Source organism: Muscardinus avellanarius (genome assembly GCF_963383645.1).
Source record: "Muscardinus avellanarius genome assembly, chromosome: 8".
Classification (NCBI taxonomy): Eukaryota; Metazoa; Chordata; class Mammalia; order Rodentia; family Gliridae; genus Muscardinus; species Muscardinus avellanarius.
In genome coordinates, this window is record NC_137794.1 from 3,326,382 (window position 1) to 3,349,235 (window position 22,854).

At 51.1% G+C, this 22,854-nt stretch overlaps 1 protein-coding gene across 2 annotated transcripts; it reads right to left on the minus strand.

Moving 5' to 3' along the window:
* Positions 1-195: 195 nt before the first annotated feature.
* Positions 196-5,592, minus strand: DLK2 (delta like non-canonical Notch ligand 2; the record flags this gene model as incomplete). 2 transcript variants are annotated; one of them, XM_080699692.1, is made up of 5 exons in its annotated part: positions 196-931; positions 2,675-2,726; positions 4,113-4,243; positions 5,275-5,338; positions 5,520-5,592. In XM_080699692.1, 5 exons carry the CDS (start codon positions 5,590-5,592, stop codon positions 196-198), a joined length of 1,056 nt encoding a protein of 351 aa, XP_080555818.1. The 2 variants fall into 2 exon arrangements, with proteins under 2 accessions (XP_080555818.1, XP_080555817.1); XM_080699691.1 differs by having other exon boundaries at positions 2,675-2,819.
* Between the last annotated feature and the right edge of the window lie 17,262 nt (positions 5,593-22,854).

Genomic DNA, 22,854 nt, shown 5'->3' on the forward strand with positions numbered 1-22,854 from the left:
GGGATCCCACTTTACATTTTCAGAATTTTATTTGATAAAATTCCTATTTTACATTCTGTGTGTTAAAAAAATAATATTTCTGGTGCAAGGCTGAAGTCCCCTCAGTGTGTGTACCCAAACTGAGGGGTGGCGAGAAAGGACCGCTGGGGTCTGAGGTGTGGAGGAGGTAAGGAAGGCTGCGGAGACCCACCTACATCACAGTGCCGTGGTCTTCCCAGGCTCAGGTGGCAGGTCAGACTGCAGGGGGAGCCCCGCAGGCAGCATGCTGACCTGACACTCCTGGTCCTGCCGTGCCGGGGCATAGCGCCGGGTGGGGTAGCAACAGGGTCCAGGGGCGCAGATGCCCCGGCGCCAGGCCCTCAGGGTCAGCAGCACGGTGGCCAGGACCAGCGCAGCAGTGAGGGCCCCAAACACCACCAGGACCACCAGGCTGGACGCCCCCAGCCCGGCCTCCTGCCTCCGCACCACCTCCTTCACCGAGATCCGCAACAGGCCTGCCCCTGCGCTGCGGGGAGGCGACCCCGTGACAGGGACCGCTGGCGTTGACGTAGGCCCCAGGGAGTGGCCCGTGGTGGTGGCAGGGCCCGGTACGGGTAAGACAAGCTCACAAGTCTTGCCCCCATAGCCGCTGGGGCAGAGGCAGTCAAAGTCGTGGACCCGGTCCCGACAGCGGGCCCCTCGTTGGCACGGGTGGCTGGCACAGTCGTCCAGGTTGACGGTGCAGAAGCGTCCAGCAAAGCCTTCCGGGCAGAGGCAGGAGAAGCGGTTTATGCCGTCGAGGCAGGTCGCTCCATTAGCACAGGGCCGCATCAGACAGTCGTCCACGTTCTCCTCACAGCGCGCACCCACGAAGCCGGCCAGGCAGCGGCACGTGAAGTTTAGGGCGAAGCCCTGGTCGTCCTGGCACTGCCCGCCGTTCTGGCACGGGGAGCTGTGGAGTGGGGAAAAGACGCTCACAGCAAGTGTGTGCGTGTGTGTGTGCGCGTGTGTGTGTGGTACGTGGGGATTGAATCAAGGGACATTCTACGTCCGAGCTACACCCCAACCCATTTTTTTTTCAGTACTGGGGATTGAACCCCAGTACTACCTTGGAACCTACCTCCAAGCTGCACCCCCAGCCCTATTTTTTATTCTTTATTTTAAAACTGGGTCTTGCCGGGCGTGGTGGCGCACGCTTGTAATCCCCGCGCTTGGGAGGCTGAGACAGGAGGATCGCATGGGTTCGAAGCCAGCCTCAGCTACTCAGTGAGGCTTCCAGCAACTTAGTGAGACCCTGTTTCCAAATAAAATATAAAATAGGTCTGAGAGTATAGCCTGGAGGTAGAAAGCCTCTGGGTTCTACCCCCAGTACCACCAAAAAAAAAAAAAAAAAACTGGGTCTCACTGAGTTGCAAAAGGTTCACTAAGTAGCTGAGGCTGTCTGTGAACCGCGATCTTCCTGAATCAGCCTCCCAAATGCTGGGATTACAAGTGTGCACCACCACGTCCGGCTCCCAGCCCGATTTTTTATTCTTTATTTTGAAACCAGGTCTCACTAAGTTGCAGAGGGCCTCACTAAATAGCTGAGGCTGGCCATGAACCCACGATCCTCCTGTCTCAGCCTCCTAAGTACAGGGATTGCAAGCGTGCGCCACCATGCCTGGCTTCATAGTGACTTCTGACACCTGAAGAGTGGCCCAGATCAGCACCAGACTACCCCCACCTCCTAACTAGGTCACCTTGGGCTGCTCTCTCTGGACCTAATTCCTCATTTTAAAAATGAGAATAAAAATAGTACTTGGCCTCCCACATTGTGAGGGTTAAACGGGCAAATCCAGTTAGCATGGGGTCTGGCCTCGAGGCGGGGATGAGGATAAGTGCGCTTTTTTTTTTTTTTTTTGTGGTGGTACTGGGGATAGAACCCAGGGGCATTTTATTTCTGAGCTATACCCTTAGCCCTATTTTTTTATTCTTTATTTTGGAGCAGGGTGTCACTGAGTTGCAAAGGGCCTCACTAAGTAGCTGAGGCTGTCCTCGAACCAAGATCCTCCAGTTTCAGCCTCCCAAATGCGGGGATTACAAGCGTGGGCCACCACACCCAGCTCATAAGTGTGCTATTATTAAAAAATAAGGACAAGTCCAGCCCTGCGGCTATTTCATCACCCATATGAGGTACAACCTGCTGCAGCCCAGCTTCCAGGAAAGATGAGGGGAGCTCAGGATGCCTAGCCCACCCACACTCTGTCCCCAAGTGGAGCAGCTACACGGGACCTGTTAGCTTCCTGTCCCTGTAGATTGTTGAAGAAATGGTTCAGAAGGTACCAGAAGCTGGGCATGGTGGCGCATGCTTGTAATCCCAGCATTTGGGAAGCTGAGACTGGAGGATGGTGGTTCGCAGACAGCCTCAACTACTTAGGCTCTCTGCAACTTAGTGAGATCTGTTTCAAAATAAAGAATAAAAAAATAGGGCAGGGGGTGTAGCTTGGTGGTCAAAAGCCCCTGGGTTCCATTCCCCAGACCCGCAAAAAAAATAGTTGAAAAGCCCTGAGCTAGGGATCCTTTGGATGCTGGGGTTTTATTCTGGGGCGCCCTCATGTGGGTCTGACCCTCAGTCCTCCATCCTCTCCAGGGTCCTGCCTCTCTCCTCATCCCATCACCAGCTTCTGGTCCACCCTCCCCTCTTGCCCCTACTCACCCTGCCTGCTCACAGGGGCCAGCCTTGCGCTCACAGTCGCGCCCATGGAAGCCTGGCAGGCACACGCAGTGGTAGTCACCACCCCCGTCGTACACGCACTGGCCTCCGTTCCGGCAGGGGGGCTGCGAGGTGCAGATGTGCTCATCTAAAGAGGAGACAAAGCGGGCTCGGGCTCGGGCTCGGGATAGCCCCTTGCTATCATGGACCGCCTCAGCTACTTAGTGAGGCCCTTTGCAACTCAGTGAGACCCTGTTTCAAAATAAAGAATAAAATATATAAGGCAGGGGGTGTAACTTGGAGGTAGAATGCCCCTGGGTTTCATCCTCAATACTGCAAAAAAAAAAAAAAAAAAAAAAAAAGTACAAGTTTTAGCCAGGCATAGTGGCACACACCTGTAATCTCAGCACTTGAGAGGCTGAGACAGGAAGATTTCAGGTTAAGGCCACCCTCAGCAATTTAACAAGACCCTTTTTCAAGAAAATAAAAGAGCCAGGTGTGCCAGGTGTGGTGCACACTTGTCATCCCAGCATTCAGGAGGTTGAGACAGGAGGATCGTGGTTTGCGGACAGCCTCAGCTACTTAGGCCCTCCACAACTTAGTGAGACCCTGTTTCAAAATAAAGAATAAAAAATAGGGCTGGGGGTGTAGCTCAAAGGTTGAATGCCCCTGGGTTCAATCCCCAGACCCGCAAATAAAACAAAAAACAGGTGTGGTGGCGAACACCTATATTCCCAGCACTTGGGAGGCTGAGACATGAGGATCACAGGTTTGAGAACAGCTTTGGACAGTAGTGAAACTCATTAACTTAGACCCTGTTTCAAAATAGAAATTAAAATCAGGCTAGGGGTGTAGTTTAGAGGTAGAATGCCCCTGGGTTCCATCCCAGTACCCAAAATTAAGAGGGCTAGGGGTGTAGTTCAGAGGAAGAATGGCCCTGGGTTCAATTCCCCAGTACCACAAATGAGTACAATTTTAATTTTTATTTATTTGGGTGTGTGGTGCTGAGGATTGAAACCAGGGGCATTCTACCTGTGAGCTATAGTATCCCCAGCCCTGTTTTACTTGTTATTTTGAAACAGGGTCTCACAGGGGGAAAAAAAGAGACCCTGTTTCAAAATAACAAACTTGCAGAGAGCGTCACTGATTTGCTGAGGCCGGCCAGGAACCTGTGATCCTCCTGTCTCAGCCTCCCAAGCACTGAGATTACAAGGGTGCGCCACCACGCCCATCTCTGAGTACAGTTTTTAGCTGCTACCTTCCCAACCTTGTAGGGTTATGTCGAGGGGCAATTCATGCAGCAAAGTTGTACAGAAGCAAAAAGGAAGAAATGTCATGGGGTTAAGGATTGAAGGAGGGCGCCAGAGTGCGCAGTAAACATGGATGGGTATTCTCCTAAGAAACACGGGCTCCCCAAGCAAAAGCTCCCCTCTCCCCGTACCTCTGTCGCAGAACTTTCCCGCCCAGCCACTGTGGCAGATGCACTGCCAGGGCTGGTGGCAGGCTCCGTGCCGGCAGCCAGGCATCCTCACGCAGCGCTCACAGTGCAGCCCCTCCCAGCCTGGGTCGCACCTGTTTGGGGGATATAGGGAGCGGAGGAGGCAGAGCTCCTTGACACCGGCTGCCCCTCCCTGGGGAAGCAGCCCCGTCCCAGGGGGCTACGGAGCTCACGCGGGGTCACAGGGCGCAGGGGATCAGGCTCCCCAAACTCTCACCAGCATTCTGCACATTGGCTTCTGTGCCTAAACTTCCTGAGCCCGTTTTCTCACTTGAGGCTAATACCTTGAAAGCCATGCTCACAGACATTGACAGTGACCTTGAAAGGTCATCAGGACTATCTCCCCACAGAATTCCAGAGCGAATGCCTAACCTGTTGTTTTGCTGGGGTTGTTTTGTGGTACCAACCCAGAGGCATTCTACCTCTGAGCTCCACCCCCAGCCCCGTTTTTTTATTCTTTATTTTGAAACAGGGTCTCACTGAGTTACAGAGGGCCTCACTAAGTAGCTGAGGCTGTCCGCAAACCGCGATCCTCCGGTCTCAGCCTCCCAAATGCTGGGATGACAAGCGTGCCCACCACGCCCGGCTCAACCTATTGTTTTATAGACCCTCAAAGATGTAGGGTCTCAGATACACCAGATCTGCCCAACCTCCAGCCCAGGGAGTCAATTGTGCAGCGTGATGAAGAAAGAGCCTCTTTAATCACGGGACACACAGCCCTCCACAGCCTGCCTTGTTCAGGTTACAGCTCTCCCTCTTTCCTTTGTCTTCCCCTTTCTTTATGGCTCCCGATTTCCATATCTGCTCCAGCTTCAGCTCTCTCCCTAGATGTCTCAAGGAGCAATGCCTCAGAATCCCTGGACCAGACTAGGGAGAGTACAGCAGGAGTTATAAACTGGAACAAATAAAGGCGAGGCCCGGCCAGGAGGAGCGTCTGGGGTCGGGGAGACGTCTGGCAGGTCTGCCTTGTGTGCTCAGGAGTGCTGGGCATGGTCAGTAGGATCTCGGGTCCCTAGACACTCTGGCCCCCGGTGCGACCTGGCTGTGGGTGTGGAGGCCTGGAACATGGAGCAGAGAGTCTGGGGCCCGCGCCCAGGGTAGGTACCTGCAGGAGCCATCGGGTGCGCAGCCTCCGTGGGCCAGGTCACAGTGGGAGCTGCAGTTATCCGCTGCAAGAGGTGGACGTGGGAGGGTGAGTCGGGCGGGCCGGCCCCGGGGCTGGAGAGGATGCTGGGCTCCCGAGCCGGCCCCGCGCCGACCCCGTCCCTTCCTCCGGGCCGCGGGGGCTGCAGCGCGGGCTCCGGCCGGCAGAGGGCGGCGGGCCAGCGAGGGCCGCGGCGGGGCGCTCACCTCGGGCGGGCCGGCCGGGGAGCCCCAGGATGCACACCAGGCACACGAGATGCAGGCGGCGGCCGCCGGGCATGGTCGGCGCCGGCCCGGGAGGGCGCGGAGACACCTGTGGACGGCACGGGCTGGGAGGCGGGCGGCGGCTCGGCGATGGGCGGCGGGGGCCGGGAGGGGAGGCCGCGGGATGGGGCCCCCGCCGCCGCGGTGCTCACCTGGGCCGGGGCGGCGGCTCCCGGCGCCCCGGGCCCCGGCCGCCCAGCCGGCCCGCCGGGCCCTCCGCGCCGCCCCGCCCGGCCCAGGTGAGGCCGCCCCGGCCGCCGCCCGCGCGCCGCGCCCACCCATGGCGGCCCGGCCCCCCGGGCCCGGGCTCTGCGCGCGGGGGTGCCGCCGCGGGGCCCCCGCAGGCCGCCTCCCGGCGCGCTCCCGGCCCCATCTTATTCTTATTGTGAAACGGGATCTCCCCGGGTTGAGCAGCTGCTCGCGGAGGCTGTCCTCGAACCTGCAGTCCTCCTGTCTCCGCCTCCAAGCACCGGGCCGCGAGTGTGCGCCGCTCCGCCCAGAGGGCTTGTCCTGCTCTCCTCGGCCGCCGGGAGCCGCTCTGGACGGGGCTGCACAGCCCCGACTGCCGCGCTCCTCCCCGCAGGCTCGGCCCTCCCACCGCATCGCCGCGGCCCTGGGCTGAGGTCTGCGCCCCAACCCCGGCGCAGATGAGAGGGGTTCGTGGGGAAGGGGAGGAGCCGCCTCCCGGCTCTCCTTCCCGGTGCCCAAGGGCCGGACGCCTAAGACCGGAGCCGAAGCGCCGCGTCTGTGTGCAGAAGCCGGGCAGGAAGGCCGTCCCATCTCCAGCCCTTCTGAGGTCAGGAAGGCCGTCCCATCTCCAGCCCCCTGGGGGGATTTCTCCAACGCTGAGCTCAAATACTGGAAAGGGAAGAACTTGGCTGCGCAGGGCGGCTCCCCACAGACCCCCACAGGGCACACACCTGCCTGGATTTTTACCCCGTAGTCTCCACTCTGGATGGAACACTAACACCCACCCAGCTTGCTTGCGTGTGTGTGCGTGTGTGTGTGTGTGTGTGTGTGTGTGTGTGTGTGTGTGTGTTACTGAAGCAAAGGGCTTTCTACCTCTGAGCTACACATCCGGCTCTTTCTTTCTTTCTTTCTTTCTTTCTTTCTTTCTTTCTTTCTTTCTTTCTTTCTTTCTTTCTTTCTTTCTTTCTTGCAGAACTGGAGATTGAACCGAGAGGCATTCTACACCCAAGCTATACCCCAGGCCTTATTTTTTATTCTTTTTTTTTTAAAGGGGTTTCGCTATATTGCCAAGGCTGGCCTCAAACCTGCGCTCCTCCTGTCTCCTTATTCTTTATTTTGAAACAAGGTCTTACTTACTGCATTGCGGAGAGTCTTGCTACATTGTTGCGGCTATCCTCAAATTTGGGATCCTCCTATCCCAGCCTTCCAGGTGCTGGGATTACAAGTGTGTGCGGGCCACCACACTTGGCACCAGCTTTCAATAACACCCAGCTCACCCTTGCTCTGGCTTACTGTCCACTGTCCACTCTGATTCCCTTTTCTTTAAAGAGCGCTCTCTTGCCGGGCGTGGTGGCGCACGCTTGTCATCCCCGCGCTTGGGAGGTAGAGACAGGAGGATCGCGCAGGTTCGAAGCCAGCCCCGCGCGCTGGCTTAGGAGACCCTGTTTCCAAATAAAAATGCAAAAATAGGTCTGGGAGTGTAGCCCGGAGGTAGAAGGGCTTCCAGGAACCCCAGTACCACCAAAAAAAAAAAAAAAAAAGAGCGCTCTCCCTCTCTCTCTCTCTCTCTCTCTCTCTCTCTCTCTCGTATTGGGGATGGAACCCAGGGGCATTCTATCTCCAAACTACACCCCAGCCTTACTTTATATTTTTCTTTATTTTGAAACAGGGATTCACTGAGTTGTAAAGGGCCTCACAAAGTAGCAGCTGAGGCTGTCCACAAACCACGATCCTCCTTTCTCAGCCTCCTGAATGCTGGGAATACAAGTGTGAACCACCACACCTGGCTTTTTTTAAAGAAACTCTAAATAAGGCATCATATGAGCCAAGCGTGATGGCGCATGCTTGTAACCCCAGCATTCGGGAGGCTGAGACAGGAGGATCACGGTTCACAGCCAGCCTCAGCTACTGAGTGAGGCCCTGTGCAACTCAGTGAGACCCTGTTTCAAAAGAAAGAATAAAAATAGGGCTGGGGGTACAGCTCGGAGGCAGAATGCCCCTGGGTTCCATCCCCAGTACCACACACACACACACAAAAAAAAAAAAAGTTAATCAAACAAAGGATCTAGAAATTGTCATGGGTTAGGGTAAAGTGAGTGAGGCGGACATGTGACAAGCTTAGAGGAAGGAGGGGTTAAACATTGCCGGGTGGAGGACCTCAAAGACCTCACTCCATCGATTTCATCAGGTTCCTGGAATCTGTCAGCTTCTAGACAAATCCAGCCAAGTACTGTGTCTCCGCTTGAGCCGGTTCAAGGTGTCACTCAGCATGAGACAGTACTGTTACTGCTTTCACCCTTTTCCTATCCAGATATTTGTACACAGGCAGAATAACATTATATCTACAATGTTGTCCCGCTCTTTTCACTCCGTGTCATACTTTGACAGTCCTCAAAAGCATAATTTTCAAGCCGGGCGTGGTGGCGCACGCTTGTAATCCCCGCACTCGGGAGGCTGAGACAGGAGGATCGCGCAGGTTCCAAGCCAGCCTCAGCTACTGAGTGAGGCTCTCGGCAACTTAGTGAGACCCTGTTTCCAAATAAAGTATAAAATAGGTTTTGGAGTATAGCCCAGAGGTAGAAAAGCCCCTGGGTTCCACCCCAGTACCACAAAAAAAGCATAATTTTCTTTTTAAAAATTTTTTATTGGTGCAATGTATTTATACATCTTAATGGGACACAAGTCAAAAGCATAATTTTCAGCCGGGCGTGGTGGCGCACGCTTGTAATCCCCGCACTCGGGAGGCTGAGACAGGAGGATCGCGCAGGTTCGAAGCCAGCCTCAGCTACTGAGTGAGGCTCTCGGCAACTTAGTGAGACCCTGTTTCCAAATAAAATATAAAAAAGGTCTGGGAGTGTAGCCCAGAGGTAGAAAGCCTCTGGGTTCCACCCCCAGTACCACCACCAAAAAAAAAAAAGCATAATTTTCAGTGATTGTGTGATATTCCATTAAATAGATGCACTATATTTAGCCAGCCCTGATTATTGGCTACATAGATTGTGTTTACATTATCATAAATCATTCATAAGCTGGGTGTGGTGGCGCACGCTTGTGATCCCAGTATTCGGGAGGCTGAGACAGAAGGATCACAGTTTGAGGACAGCCTCAGTTACTTAGTGAGGCCCTTTGCAACTCAGTGAGACCCTGTTTCAAGATAAAGAATAAAAAATAGGGCTGAAGGTGTATCTCAGAAGTAGAGTGCCCTGGGTTCCATCCCCAGTACTGCAAAAAAAAAAAAAATCATTTCATAAACTGGGTATGGAGATGCACACTTGTAATCCTAGCATTTTGGGAGGCTGAGACAGGAGGATCACAGTTCGAGGGCAGCCTCAGCTACTACTTAGGCCCTTTGCAACTCAGTGAGACCCTGTTTCAAAATAAAGCATAAAGCCAGGCGTGGTGGCGCAGGCTTGTAATCCCCGCACTTGGGAGGCGGAGACAGGAAGCCAGCCTCAGCTGGCTTAAGAGACCCTGTTTCCAAATAAAATATAAAATAGGTCTGGCACTGTAGCCCGGAGGTAGAAGGCCCCTGGGTTCCATCCCCAGTACCACCAAGAAAGAAAGAAAGAGAGAGAGAGAGAGAGAGAAGAGAGAGAGAGAGAGAGAGAGAGAGAGAGAGAGAGAGAGAGAGAGAGAGAGAGAGAGAGAAGGAAGGAAAACAACTAGGGCTGGGGGTGTAGCTCGGAGACAGAACACCCCTCGGTGCTGTAAATACAGCTCCTAGAGAAACAGAAACGCCACCGATTTCTATTCCTGTGGTTGTTCTGGGGTTTGGGGCTCCTTCCTTAGGGAAGAATCTGAACTGAGGAGTTGACTGAGTCAAAGAAGCCGTGAAAGGTGAACAGTTGCTTTCCATTGGTGAAATGTATTTAAATTCACTGCTAAAACTAAAGATCTTTGAGGCTTCTGAAGCTGATGGCATCAGACGACATCACTTCCCCTCAGGCTCTGAAGATTTTAGCACCTGATTTATTGTCACTTTTCACTCAAAATACTTGGTGATTTTTTTCGGGGGTGCTGGGGATTGTTCTTGGTGATTCTTTTTTTCTCTCTTTGTTACTGAGGGTTGAACCCAGCGGCAGTCTACCTCTGAGTTACACCCTAGCCCTATTTTATTTTATTTTATTTATTTTTGTGGTACTGGGGATGGAACCCAGGGGCATTCTACTTCCAAGTGACACCCCCAGCCCTATTTTTTTATTCTTTATCTTGAAACAAGATCTCACTGAGTTTTGAAACAAGGGCCTCACTAAGTAGTTGAGGCTGTCCCTGAACTGTGATCCTCCTGTCTCAGCCTCCCAAATGCTGGGATTACAAGCCTGCGCCACCAAGCCCAGCTCCTAGCCCTATTTTAGTTTTATTTTGAAACAGGAGCTTGCTAGGTTGATAAGAGTTGCCTGCGAGCCTCCTGTCTCAGCCTCCCAAGTAGTGGGATTACAAGCATGGGCCACCATGCCCTACTAGTATTTTTCAACTCCCTGGCCCCTCTCTCCTTGCACTGTATCCATCTGGCCAAGCCTCACCACTGTGACTCCTCCAGCCTTCACCCAAGTGGTTGGTCACGGCTAGAAAAAAATCAAGACGGAAAGAAAGCTCACGCATCCTGCTCAATATGCCACTTAGATTCGTGACCTTGTGCCCTCTGCGCATTGACTGCCAATGTCCCTGCATCTCCTCAGTTCTGGACCTGTCCTCAAACCCCATCCCCTCCTCCTTTCTGCCTACTCTGCTGATGATTTTGCTTCCAAATTCACGGGGAAAATAGAAGCAGTCTGAGGAGAATTTCCACAGGCTCCTGCCACCTACATGCATCTGTCTCCATGCACTCTGCCATCCCACTGTCCTGTAGACGAGGCCTGTGCCCCGACCTGGAGGAGCCCCTCGCCCAGGACCAGGTGACATCCCTCTCACCAGGTCTTCTCCCCGCTCTTCTGCAGCGCCAATTTGCTCATCTCTGGGAGCCTAGATTCTACCTTCTTTCCATCTTTTTTGTTTTTTTTTTTCAGTACTGAGGATGAAACCCAGGGGCATTCTCCCTCCAAGCGACACCCCCAGCCCTATTTTTATTCTTTATTTGGAAACAGGGTCTCATGGTAGTACAACCTTGTAATCCCAGCATTCAGTAGGCTGAGACAGGAGGATCGCGGTTAGCAGACAGCCTCAGCTACTTACTGAGGCCCTCTGCAACTCAGTGAGACCCTGTTTCAAAATAAAGAATTAAATATAGGGCTGGGGGTGTAGCTCAGAGGTAGAATGCCCCTGGGTTCCATCCCCAATACGAAAAAAAAAAAAAAGAAAAGAAAAGAAAAGAAAGAAAGAAAGAGAAGAGAAGAAATTGAACCCAGGGGCATCCTACCTCTGTGCTATACCCCCCAGTACCAGTACCCTCATTGGTACTGAGGATGGAACCATGCCCTGCCCCTGCGTTCAATTTTCAGTAAATACTTAAACAAGTGAGCTAGACGGTGGAATTGGACTGGGATAGACAGAACTGAGAAGGGAAGGCTGTTTGGAGGTGGAAAGCAGACGTCTGCATTTGGACGTGCCAGGTCTGAGCTGCCTACTGACTCATCCATGGGGAGGGCGGTGTTGAGTTCACAGTTATATACGGCCGTGAGTCCGGATTGCAGGCAGAAAGCTGGGATGAAAATATGAACGTGGGAGTCCTGAACTCATGGTTAGTATTTAAAGCCACTAAGCTGTATGAAATCATGGAGCGAACGAAGGCAGAAAAGGGAGGAGGTATGAGGGCTGCGTCCTGGAGCCGCAGAAGTCAGGGAGATGAGGAAGCCAAGGAGACTGAGGCGGAGCCGCCGTGGCAGGGGGCAAGCAGGAGCCAGCGCCATCCTGGCAGCCCTGGAAGCTGCGGGTCGATAAAGTCTGCAAAGCCAGGGCAGTGAGGACCGAGGGGTCATCCTGGGATGGGGCAATGATCAGGGCGTCGGTGATCTGTACACAAGCAATTCTGGAGCGGTGAGGTGAGCATGGGTTCAAGAGAGATGAGACTCCAGGCGTGGTGGCGTACACCTGTAATCCCAGTCCTTGGGAGGCTGAGGCAGGAGAATCACGGGTTCAAGGCCAGCCTCAGCTACTTAGTGAGCCCCCCACACACAACTTAGTGAGACCCTGTTTAAAAATTAAAGAATAAGCCAGGCATGGTGGCACACACTTGTAATTCCAGTATTTGGGAGGCTGAGACGGGAGGATCGTGGTTTGCGGACAACCTCAGCTATGTAGTGAGGCCCTTTGCAACTCAGTTGAGACCCTGTTTCAAAATAAAGAATAAAAAAATAGGGCTGGGGGTGTCACTTGGAGGTAGAATGCCCCTGGGTAGACACAAGTACACAGACCTGGAAAGACAGAAGCTCATACCCAGAACCAAGGGGGTAAATCACAGCAGGACCTTCTCACACATGTCCAGCCACTCCCGCCCGGAGCTACGCTGAGCTGATGAAGGCAGCTGCGGCAGTCACAGTGGTTCAGGCTCCAGCTCTTCCAGCAGCTGCTGAAGGGGTCACCTCTGGAGCTGGATGGGAGCTTCTGGAACCCGAGTCCCTTCTTATCCTTCCATGCATAACCTATTGCTTAGTCTCTGCCCCAGCAGGGACTTTCAGGGTCAAGTCTCAGGTGCTGACCTGGGATGAAGGTAAGCCCTCCTGATTCACAGAGAGATGGGGGAACCTAGAACTACTGAGTCCCTCCCAGGCAGAGTGAAACAGGCCTGACAAACAGCTTCCCAAATGCTGGGTTACAAGCATGTGCCACCACACCTGGCTTCCTTTTTTATTTTAAAACAGGATCTCACTAAATTGCTAAGGCTGGTCTTAAACCTGTGATTCTCCTGTTTCAGCCTCCCAAGTAATGGGATTATTATTATTATTATTATTATTATTATTATTATTAGTGTGTGTGTGTTACTGGAGATTGAACCCACAGGCATTCTACCTTCGAGCTACACTCCCAGCCCAATTTTATTTCTTATTTGTAGATGGTGTTGCTAGGTTGATAATAGTCTCACTACTTGTTGAGGCTGTCCTTGAACCTGCAATCCTCCTATTTCAGCCTCCCAAGTACTCTGATGACAAGCGTGTGTCACCATGCCTGGCTAAAGCACTGGGATCATAAGTGTGTACCACCATGCCCAGCAGTTCAGTGGTATTAAGTATATTTACACTGTTGTGCAATAAGTATCCAGCTATGGAATTTTTTCATCCAAACTGAAATTCTATACCCATTAAACACTCGCTCCTCATTCCTCTCCCTCCAGCCCCTGGCAGCCACCATTCTATTTTCTACCTCCATGAATTCAACTACGATTCCAGGCTTCTTGAATGAATATGATCATGTAGTATTTATGCTTTTCGGATTAGCTTCTTTCTTCTAGCATAATTTCCTCAAGGTCCATCTATGTTATATTATGTGTTAAAATTTCCTTCATTTTTTTTTTTTATGTGGGTCTGGGGATAGAACCCCGGGGCATTCGACCTCCAAGCTACACCCCTGCCCTATTTTTTTATTCATGAGTTCATTTATTCACTAAGTTGCAGAGGGCCTCACTAAGTAGCGGAGGCTGGCTGCGAACCGCAATCCTCGGTCTCAGCCTCCCAAATGCTGGGATTACAAGCGCACGCCACCACGCCCTGCAAAATTTCCTTCCTTTTAAGGATGAACACTATTCCCTATGTAAGCCGGGCGTGGTGGTGCACGCTTGTTATCCCAGTACTTGGGAGGCTGAGACAGAGGGATCATAGGTTCAAGGCCAGCCTCGGCTACTTAGTGAGGCTCTCTGAAACTTAGTGAAACCCTGTTTCAAAAAAAAAAAGTTTAAGCTGGGTGTGGTGGCGCACGCTCATAATCCCCGCGCTTGGGAGGCTGAGACAGGAGGATTGCACGGGTTCGAAGCCAGCCTCAGCTACTCAGTGAGGCTTCCAGCAACTTAGTGAGACCCTGTTTCCAAATAAAATATAAAATAGGCCTGGGAGTATAGCCTGGAGGTAGAAAGCCCCTGGGTTCCACCCCCAGGACCACACACACGCACACACAAAGAGATTTATAGGGTATTAAAGCATGGATGGAGTAGGAACTAAAGATGAGTGACTGTCCTCTGCTGAGGTCTTATTTGCATGTGTTGATGGGGAGGGTGCTTGAAACCAGCTCCCATCCCTAGGCCCAGAGAAACGAGATACCTCTCTGCTCTGAAATGTTCATGAGCCGCAGAGGGAGAGGGACAAGAGGGACAGATGGAATTCCTGGACAATTGTTTCGGCTGTCACTAGAGAGGACAGGCAGGAGAGAGCGCTGGATAATTTATAGAGAGACAGATGCTAAAGCTTCTCCGGAACCATCTGGTCAAGAGAGGCCGGGGCTGGGGCTGCTGTCTTTAGTTCCGAGTAAACTCCTCAGCCCCCAGCCCTCCCCGCTTCCTCTGCCTAGCTCCCTAGCTGGCCTGGGAGCTTCCCCAGAGGTCTCAGCTCCATAAGGACCCAGGTCCAGAATTCCACCTGCCTCTCATCTTCCTTTGTTAAGCCTGGAGCCTGCCTTGGCTACCATTACCTCAGAGCTACATCCCCAGCCTGAATTTATTTTATTTTATTTTATTTTTTTTTTGGTACTGGGGATGGAACCCAGGGACATTCTACCTCCAAGCTATACCCCTATCTGTATTTTTATTCATTATTATTATTATTATTAGTAGTAGTAGTAATAATAATAATAGTAGTACTGGGGGTGGAACCCAGAGGCTTTCTACCTCCGGGCTATACCCCAGACCTTTTTTCTATTTTATTTGGAAACAGGGTCTCACTAAGTTGCTGAGAGCCTCACTAAGTAGCTGAGGCTGGCTTCGAACCTGTGTGATCCTCCTGTCTCAGCCTTCCAAGTGCAGGGATTACAAGTGTGCGCCACCACGCCCGGCTTATTCTTTATTTTGAAACAGAGTCTCGCTGAGTTACAAAGGGCCTCACTAAGTAGCTGAGGCTGGTCCCAACTCGGATCCTCCTGCCTCAGCCTCCCAAATGCTGGGATTACAAGTATGTGCCACCACACCTGTCTCTGACTTTATTTCTTTTTTTTTTTCTTTCTTTTTTGTGGTACTGGGGATGGAACCCAGGGGCATTCTGCCTCGGAGCTACACCCCCAGCCCTATTTTTTATTCTTTATTTTGAAACAGGCTCTCACTGAGCTGCAAAGGCCCTCACTAAGAAGCTGAGGCCGTCAGTGAGCCACGATCCTCCTGTCTCAGCCTCCCGAATGCTGAGATTTGACTTTATTTCTTTACTTGGACAGGGTCTCACTAGGTTTCTGAGAGCCTTGCTGCACTGCCGAGGCTGGCTTTGAACCTGCGATCCTCCCGTCTCAGCCTCCTGAGTACTGGGATTACAAGCGTGCTCCTCTACCCCAGCGGCTACCTTTCCTGCTAGGGCCACGCAGTGCCTTGTAAGGCTGTAACCTCCATCTATTCATCTTGCTTTACACTGCTCGCAGCCTCCTTCCCACCACTATATCTATTCCAGACTCCTTGAGTTGCTCATCCCTGACCATTTTATTCATGCAGTGTTTAATGAATACCTGGTATGCCAGGCATGTAGGCCCTGGGAGTATGGTGGTGAATGACCAAAAGGCTCAGACCTCTGGACTTTGCCTGGTAGTGGGAGAGGTGATCAATAAACACATAAATATGTATGTATGTATGTATGTATGTATGTATGTATTTATTTATTTTTGTGGTATCGAGGATGGAACCCAGGGGCAATCTACCTCCAAGCTTTACCCATAGTCCTATTTTTTTAGTCTATTTATTTATTTATTTATGGTACTGGGGGTGGAACCCAGAGGCTTTCTACCTCCGGGCTATACTCCCAGACCCATTTTATATTTTATTTGGAAACATGGTCTTGCTAAATTGCTGAGAGCCTCACTAAGTAGCTGAGGCTGGCTTCGAACCTGTGCGATCCTCCTGTCTCAGCCTCCCAAGCGCGGGGATTACAAGCGTGCACCACCACGCCCGGCTTAGTCTTTTTATTTTTATTATTTATTTTATTATTTATTTATTATTATTATTATTATTATTTTTTTGGTGGTACTGGGGTTGGAACCCAGAGGCTTTCTACCTCTGAGCTATACTCCCAGATCTATTTTATACTTTATTTGGAAACAGGGTTTCACTAAGTTGCTGAGAGCCTCACTCAGTAGCTGAGGCTGGCTTTGAACCTGTGTGATCCTCCTGTCTCAGCCTCCCAAGCGCGGGGATTACAAGCATGCGCCACCACACCCGGCTTAGTCTTTTTATTTTTGAAACAGGGTCTCACTGAGTTGAGAAGGGCCTCAGCTAAGTAGCTGAGGCTGTCTGTGAATCGTGATCCTCCGGTCTCAGCCTCCTGAAAGCTGGGATTACAAGTGTGTACCACCATATCCGGCTAGTCTTTTTATTATTTATTAATTTATTTATTTATTTGCAGGTCTGGTGATGGAACCCAGGGGCATTCAACCTCTGAGCTATACCCTCTGCCCTACTTTTTATTCTTTATTTTGAAACAGGGTCTCTCTATGTTGCAGAGGGCCTTACTAAGTAGCTGAGGCTGGCCATGAATCACTATCCTCCAGTCTCAGCCTCCCAAATGCTGGGATTACAAATGTGCACCACCACGCCCAGCTTTAGTCTTTTTTTTTTTTTTTTTGTGGTACTGGGGTTCCTGGAAACCCTTCTACCTCTGGGCTACACTCCCAGACCTATTTTTTTTTTATATTTTTTTATTTGGAAACAGGATCTCTTAAACCAGCAAGGCTGGCTTCGAACCTGCGCGATCCTCCAGTCTCCGCCTCCCAAGCGCAGGGATTACAAGTGTGCGCCACCACGCCCAGCACAGTCTTTTTAATTTTGAAACAAGATCTCACTGAGTTGCGAAGGGCCTCAATAAGTAGCCCGGCTAGGTTCAATTCTTTAAAAATAAATAAATAAAAACTGGGCATGGTGGCATGTGTTTGTAATCCCAGCATTTGAGAGGCTGAGACAGGAGGCTTGCGGTTTGCGGGCAGCCTCAGCTACTTAAGCCCTTTGCAACTCAGTGAGACCCATAATAAAGTAATTTGCAACTTGCTAGAGATGTCAACTAAAGGGACTCCAAAAGGAAGGCTTTCTGGGGGAGGCGACATTTCAGCAGAGGGGTGAGGGAGTAGAAATTGATCTTTCAGGGGAGAAAGCGGCTGGACATCTTAAAGACGGATGGCCTGAATGTATAGAAACATTTGGGAACCTAAAGTCCTGTGGCAAATAAAGCCATAAAGGTGGGTAATGCGGATCTCCTCGAACCAAGCTGAAAAGCTGATTTTATCCTTTGGATGACGGGCAATCGGTACCAGAATACTCTATCTACCTATCTATGTAGCTACCATCTATCTCTGATATGTGTGCATACATATATATGCATGTATGCATATATGTGTATGTATGTATATAAGGTATATTTAATTCTTTGTATGTGTGTGTGTGTTGGGGGCACTGGGGAATGGACCCAGGGTCTTGCGCATGCTAAGAGCCTTTCCCACTGTATCTGTGGGCTGTTCTTCTCTGTTTGTGTGTGGTGTGGTACTGGAGACTGAACCTAAGGGCATTCTACCTCCGAGCTACACCTCCAACCCTAATTTTTTTTTTTTTGTTTTGAAACAGGGTCTCACTAGGTTGATGAGAATCCTACTGCTTGCCGAGGCTGTCCTCAAACGTATGATCCTCCTGTCTCTGCCGCCTAAGTACTGGGATTACAAATCTCCCCTGGCCAGGCCTCTCTTCTGGGCTTGCAGCTCGCAGTGCCCGGCTCGAGGCCCCGCCCCCGAGCCCGCCCACCGAAGACCCCGCCCCCGATGACGTGTGGCGCCCCTTGCGTGGGGATTCCCGCTGCCCTGTCCATTACCCGGCCTGCCCCGCGGCAAGATGGCGGCCTGAAGGCAGCGGGCAGCGGCGGAAAGTTTGTTGTGGGATTACAGTAGTCGGGCTGGGAGGCTAGAGTTGGAGGGGGCCATCGCGGGACCCTAGCACGGAGGGGGCCCAGAAGAGGACTAGCCCTGGGGTGGAGAAGAGGAGATGGAATGGGGGAGCTTGGAGGCAGAGAGGCAGAAAAGGACAGAGGGGCGGAGGGGAGGGGGCCTAGAATCCGGTGGCAGCCCGAAGGGAGGGGTTTGGGGCGGAGGAACCAGAAATAGGTGTGGCCTAAGTCCTGGAGAAGCCGAGTCACGAATTGGAGGAGAATTTCTTACTCTGGAGTAAAGATGCCCCGAGTGTGGGGCCGGGGCCTGACTGTGCCAGGCCAGTGGGAGGGGAAAGGTTTCTTCCTGGTAAAGGGGGCCAGTGTGGAAAGGTGGGGCATCTTGAGAAGGGTGGGCAGGGCTGCTCCGGAGGGAGCTACAGCCAGCCGATTGACCCTCTTTCAGGCTTAGATCTGCCTTTCCGCAGCTTCGGTAGCAGCATCTGCCCCAATTTCAGCTGAAGACTCAGGGGCCCCAGGGCCTGGAAGAAGTCACAGTGCCTGCTTGGAAAGAAGAGGAGGTAGCGACTTGTCCAGCCCACCCCACAGCGGGTAAGGTGGCTTCAGTGACAGGTTCTGGCCGGCATACTCTCTGGGACAGGATCCATGGGCTTGGAGCGATGCTGGCAATCATTGCATCCGAGAAGGGTGTTCTATAGAAACTCTTCTTTGCCGTGGCCCCCAAGTTGGGGTTTTGCTTGGTCTGCAGGCTGCCTGTTGAGGGTTAGTGTAGACTTGAGAGCCTTGTATGCCTTCATCTGTGAAAGCAAATCTGGGCTGAAAGTATTCCGACACGTCCCTGTCACAAGCATATTCCTACATGCACAGCGTTTTTGTTTTCCACGCCCCCCATCACATCTTCCATTTGACATTCTGCCGGAAGTGGAGATCTGTGGGTGACAGATGATGGGGGGTCACGAGGAAACAGACTTCTGACAGTGGTCACTTACCATTTGGGTCCGAGCCCCCGCCACTGAACTCATTCTTGCGGCATTTCTGCCTTTGTGCTTTTGGTAAGCGTGGTTCAGTGTTCCCCGGGATGTGGATTGGGGATGGTGGTGTCAGGTGAGGGAGAGGCAGTCTGGGAATAGGGAGAAGGAACGCAGATGATGGTAAGAGGTCAAGCTGACTGTAAAGTCCTGGGAATGTTGACCACCTCACTTCCCGAGGCCCTGATTCTTTGAGAGCTGCTTTCCCATTGGACCACTAAGGTAACGGAAGAGAAGGGTTATGGAGATTGCCCTTTTCGGGTTGCTTTCTTGTCTTCCTTTGTTTTCTCTTCATTAAAACATATTTAAAAACAATCAGTTTCAGAAGCTAAAATAAGCATGGTCTGAGAGAGAGAGTGGACTTGGGCTTTGTGTTGGAGAAAGGGGCAGGGAGCAGGGTTCGCATGTCCTCTGGTATTCCCATGGTGACGTTCAAGACAGAGATGGGAGCAGCTTCTTGGTGAAGCCTGTTCCGCCATCTGCCTCAGGACTGGACTGGGAGGTCTGGGTTGAGCTAGAGCTCCTCACTAACTCCTCCTGTGTACCCCCACTCTCCACCAGAGGTTACTCAGCTGAACACCTCACGTCCCTGTTGCTAGGCAGCTTCAGCACGTCCAGGTATCTGAGTCATTGATGGTATTTAGCTGTGGTTTCACTTCCAGAAGGTTGAGAACCTTTTTTTGGGGAGACAATTCGTGGGTGCCTCCTGGGGAATTATAATCAGCAAGAACAGTAGTGTGGAGAACAGGAGGAGAAGGACTGACGCCAGGCTGCCTAGTTCAGATCCTGACTTCGTACTCCAGTTGTGTGCTTTATCAAATGCCCCGCTTTCTCTGCTTCAGATTCACATCGTCAGTGGGGATCGTAAGAGTACCTGTCTTGTAGATCAGTGTCTGACACTCAGTAAGTATTTGTTGTTATGCCAGTGAGAGCCCAGCACTAACTTACGTTTCATGGCTGAACTTGCTGTCTCTGTGGAGGACCTGTACTTGTTTGGGCTGCTACCCTGATGTTAGATGATGCATGGTTTTGAGGTAGTCTGGATTTTTTTGCATAGTGGGAATATCATTACGTATGTAGAGTAGCTGGGCGTGGCAGCACACACCTGTGACCCCAGTACTTGGGAGGCTGAGACAGAGTCACAGGTTTGAGGACAGCCCCAGCAACATAGCAAGACCCTTTGGCAACCCAGTGAGACCCTGTTTCAAATGAAAACAAACTTAAAAGGCTGGAGGTATAGCTCAGAGGTAGAACACCGCTGGGTTCCATCCTCAGCACCGCACACACATTCACAAATGCGAAAAGAAGATACCCAAGCCGGGTGTAGTGGCGCATATCATCCCAGTTTATAGGAAGCTGAGACCGGAGGGTCTTGGGTTCTAGGACAGCCTCAGCAAGTACAGAGACTCATCAGCCTAGTGAGATCCTGCTTGGAAATAAAAATAAAGTTAGGCTAGGGGTGTAGCATAAAGGTAGAATGCCCCTGGGTTCAATCCCCAGTACCAAAAAAAAAAAAAAAAAAAAAAAAGATTTAAAGTGCTGTTAAGCCGGGCGTGGTGGCGCACGCTTGTAATCCCCGCGCTTGGGAGGCGGAGACAGGAGGATGGCGCAGGTTCGAAGCCAGCCGCGCGCGCTGGCTTAGGAGACCCTGTTTCCAAATAAAAAATGTAAAAATAGGTCTGGGAGTGTAGCCCGGAGGTAGAAGGGCTTCCAGGAACCCCAGTACCACCAAAAAAAAAAAAAAAAAAGTGCTCTTAAAATGCCAGTGACTTTGTATTGAGGCTTGAGGAGGATCTTGGTTCCCAGACAGCCTCAGGTACAGAGGGAGGCCCTTTTGCAACTCAGTGAGACCCTGTTTCAAAATAAAGTATTAAAAAAAAAAGGTACTTATTGAGTACATTCTGTGCTGGCTGGCACTGTTATAAGTACTTGATATGTTTTACCTAGCTTTTGTAACAATCATAGGATCTAAGTACTGTTATCTTTATGTTGCAGACAGAAAATAGAGAAAGACTGGTTAAATAATTGGCTCAAGGTCACTCAGCTAGTAAGTGGCAGAGCTGGGATTTGAACCCAGGCATTGGGCTTTTGAAATTCAGCTTTTTGAAATTCAGCTTTTTCCCCCCAATTGGAATGAAGTTAACTTATTATTATTATTTTTTTATTTATGTATTTTTGGCAGTACTGAGGATGGAACCCAGGGCCATTCTACCTCTAAACTATGCCATAAAAGAAAAAAAGAAAAAAAAAACCCATCATGCCCAGCTTTTATTCTTTCTTTTGAAACAGTAGCTTACTGAGTTGCTGAGAGCCTCACTAAGTAGCTGAGGCTGGCTTTGAACTTGTGTGGTCCTCTTGTCCCAGCCTCCCAAGCGCTGGGATTACAGCGTGCGCCACCATGTCCAGCTTCTTTTTATTTTTTAATTAATTAATTAATTGATTTTTTTGTTACTGGAGATTGAGCATTTATCATTCTACCTCCGAGCTACCCCCAACCCTGTTTTATTCTTTATTTTGAAACAGGGTTTCGCTAGGTCGCTGAGATTCTCACTACTTGTTGAGGCCGTCTTCAAACCTGTGATCCTCCTGTCTCAACTTCCCAAGTACCGAGATTACAAGTTTGTGCCACCATGCCTGACTAGTCTTCCTTTTTAAAAATAGCAAAAAGCAACCTACACAGGGAAAAAAAAATTAGGTGGCATTTTAAACATCTTCCTCCACTCAGCATGAGAAAATGGAGAGCAGATGTGCTTCTGCTGAAGCTGCGTTGGCTGACCAAGGCCCTGGCAGGAGGCCGCGCGTAGCCCGGGGGCAGAGGTGTGCCGAAGTTTGATTGACTGGCTTTCCTTTGCCCTGTATTTAAGACCTGCTCTTCTGAGTCACGTCCTGTCTTCCTACCGTGCCCTCTGGGCCTGTTTTTCCTTCTGTAAATGACTACCCTGCCATCAGAGTAGGCCTGCTCTAGGTCGTCTAACTAGATCTGAGGGGAATTAGGAGCCCAGGACTCTGGGCTGTCCATGGGAGCTCTGGCCAGCCCTCTAGTAAACCTCCCTCTTTGTTGGGACATTTGTGGTTCTGAGAGGTAGATGGCATCTGTCAGTCTTGCTCCCCTCCTCCATCAGCTTAAAGCCATGTATCCCAGGATCATGTACTTTGTCTTGACGTCTGCTGTCGTCGGCATGCTGAAACATGTTGTCTTCATAGAGCACATCTTTGTGTTTTACTGAAGTCCTCAGACTTGCTGGATTCAGGCCGCATTTTAGCACATGCGTGATTGCAGGGGAGGCTGATGGATTTGAACCACGTCCCCTCACCACTTCTCTTTGTTGTTGTGTAAGTCACTGTCTTCTCATAGCGGTCCTTATTCTGGTGTTATCTCTGAATGTAATCCCTTCACTTCTTTCTGACCACCATATTTGGAGTGCCAAGGACCTCTGGGTAAACGCCTTCGCTTCGTACCGGACACAGTCTCTTAATTGTTCCCTGAGTGTAGCTCATGCTTCCCAGCTTTGGGGCACACACTGGTGCAGCTGTCTGCGCTCCTCACCGCTCCTGTCTCTTCCTTTCCCTTCCTTTTTGTCCTCAGGTCTCAGTTTGAATGTCCCTTCCTGTAGGGCCCATCCCTCTTTAGTGCCTTTCTTCTGTGCTTGCTTCTAACATATACATGGTGTCTTATTTGACTTTTACTTTCTGACTCTCACAAGACTAAGGTCCCAAGCACAGGGATTATGCATATATACTATTGCATCTCTAGCATTTAGGATAGTGCTAGGCACTTAGTAGGTGCTTTATAATGCTGTGGTACTTGCAGGATGAGTGCATCAGACTACCCCCTCCAGTCCATCTTCCATGACGCTCTCAACATTATTCCTCTATTAAAATCTTCTCCCTTAGGCCGGGCGTGGTGGCGCACGCTTGTAATCCCCGCGCTTGGGAGGCTTGAGACAGAAGGATCGCACAGGTTCGAAGCCAGCCTCAGTACTTAGTGAGGCTCTCAGCAACTTAGACCCTGTTTCCAAATAAAGTATAAAAAAGGTCTGGGAGTGTAGCCCAGAGGTAGAAAAGCCCCTGGATTCTACTCCA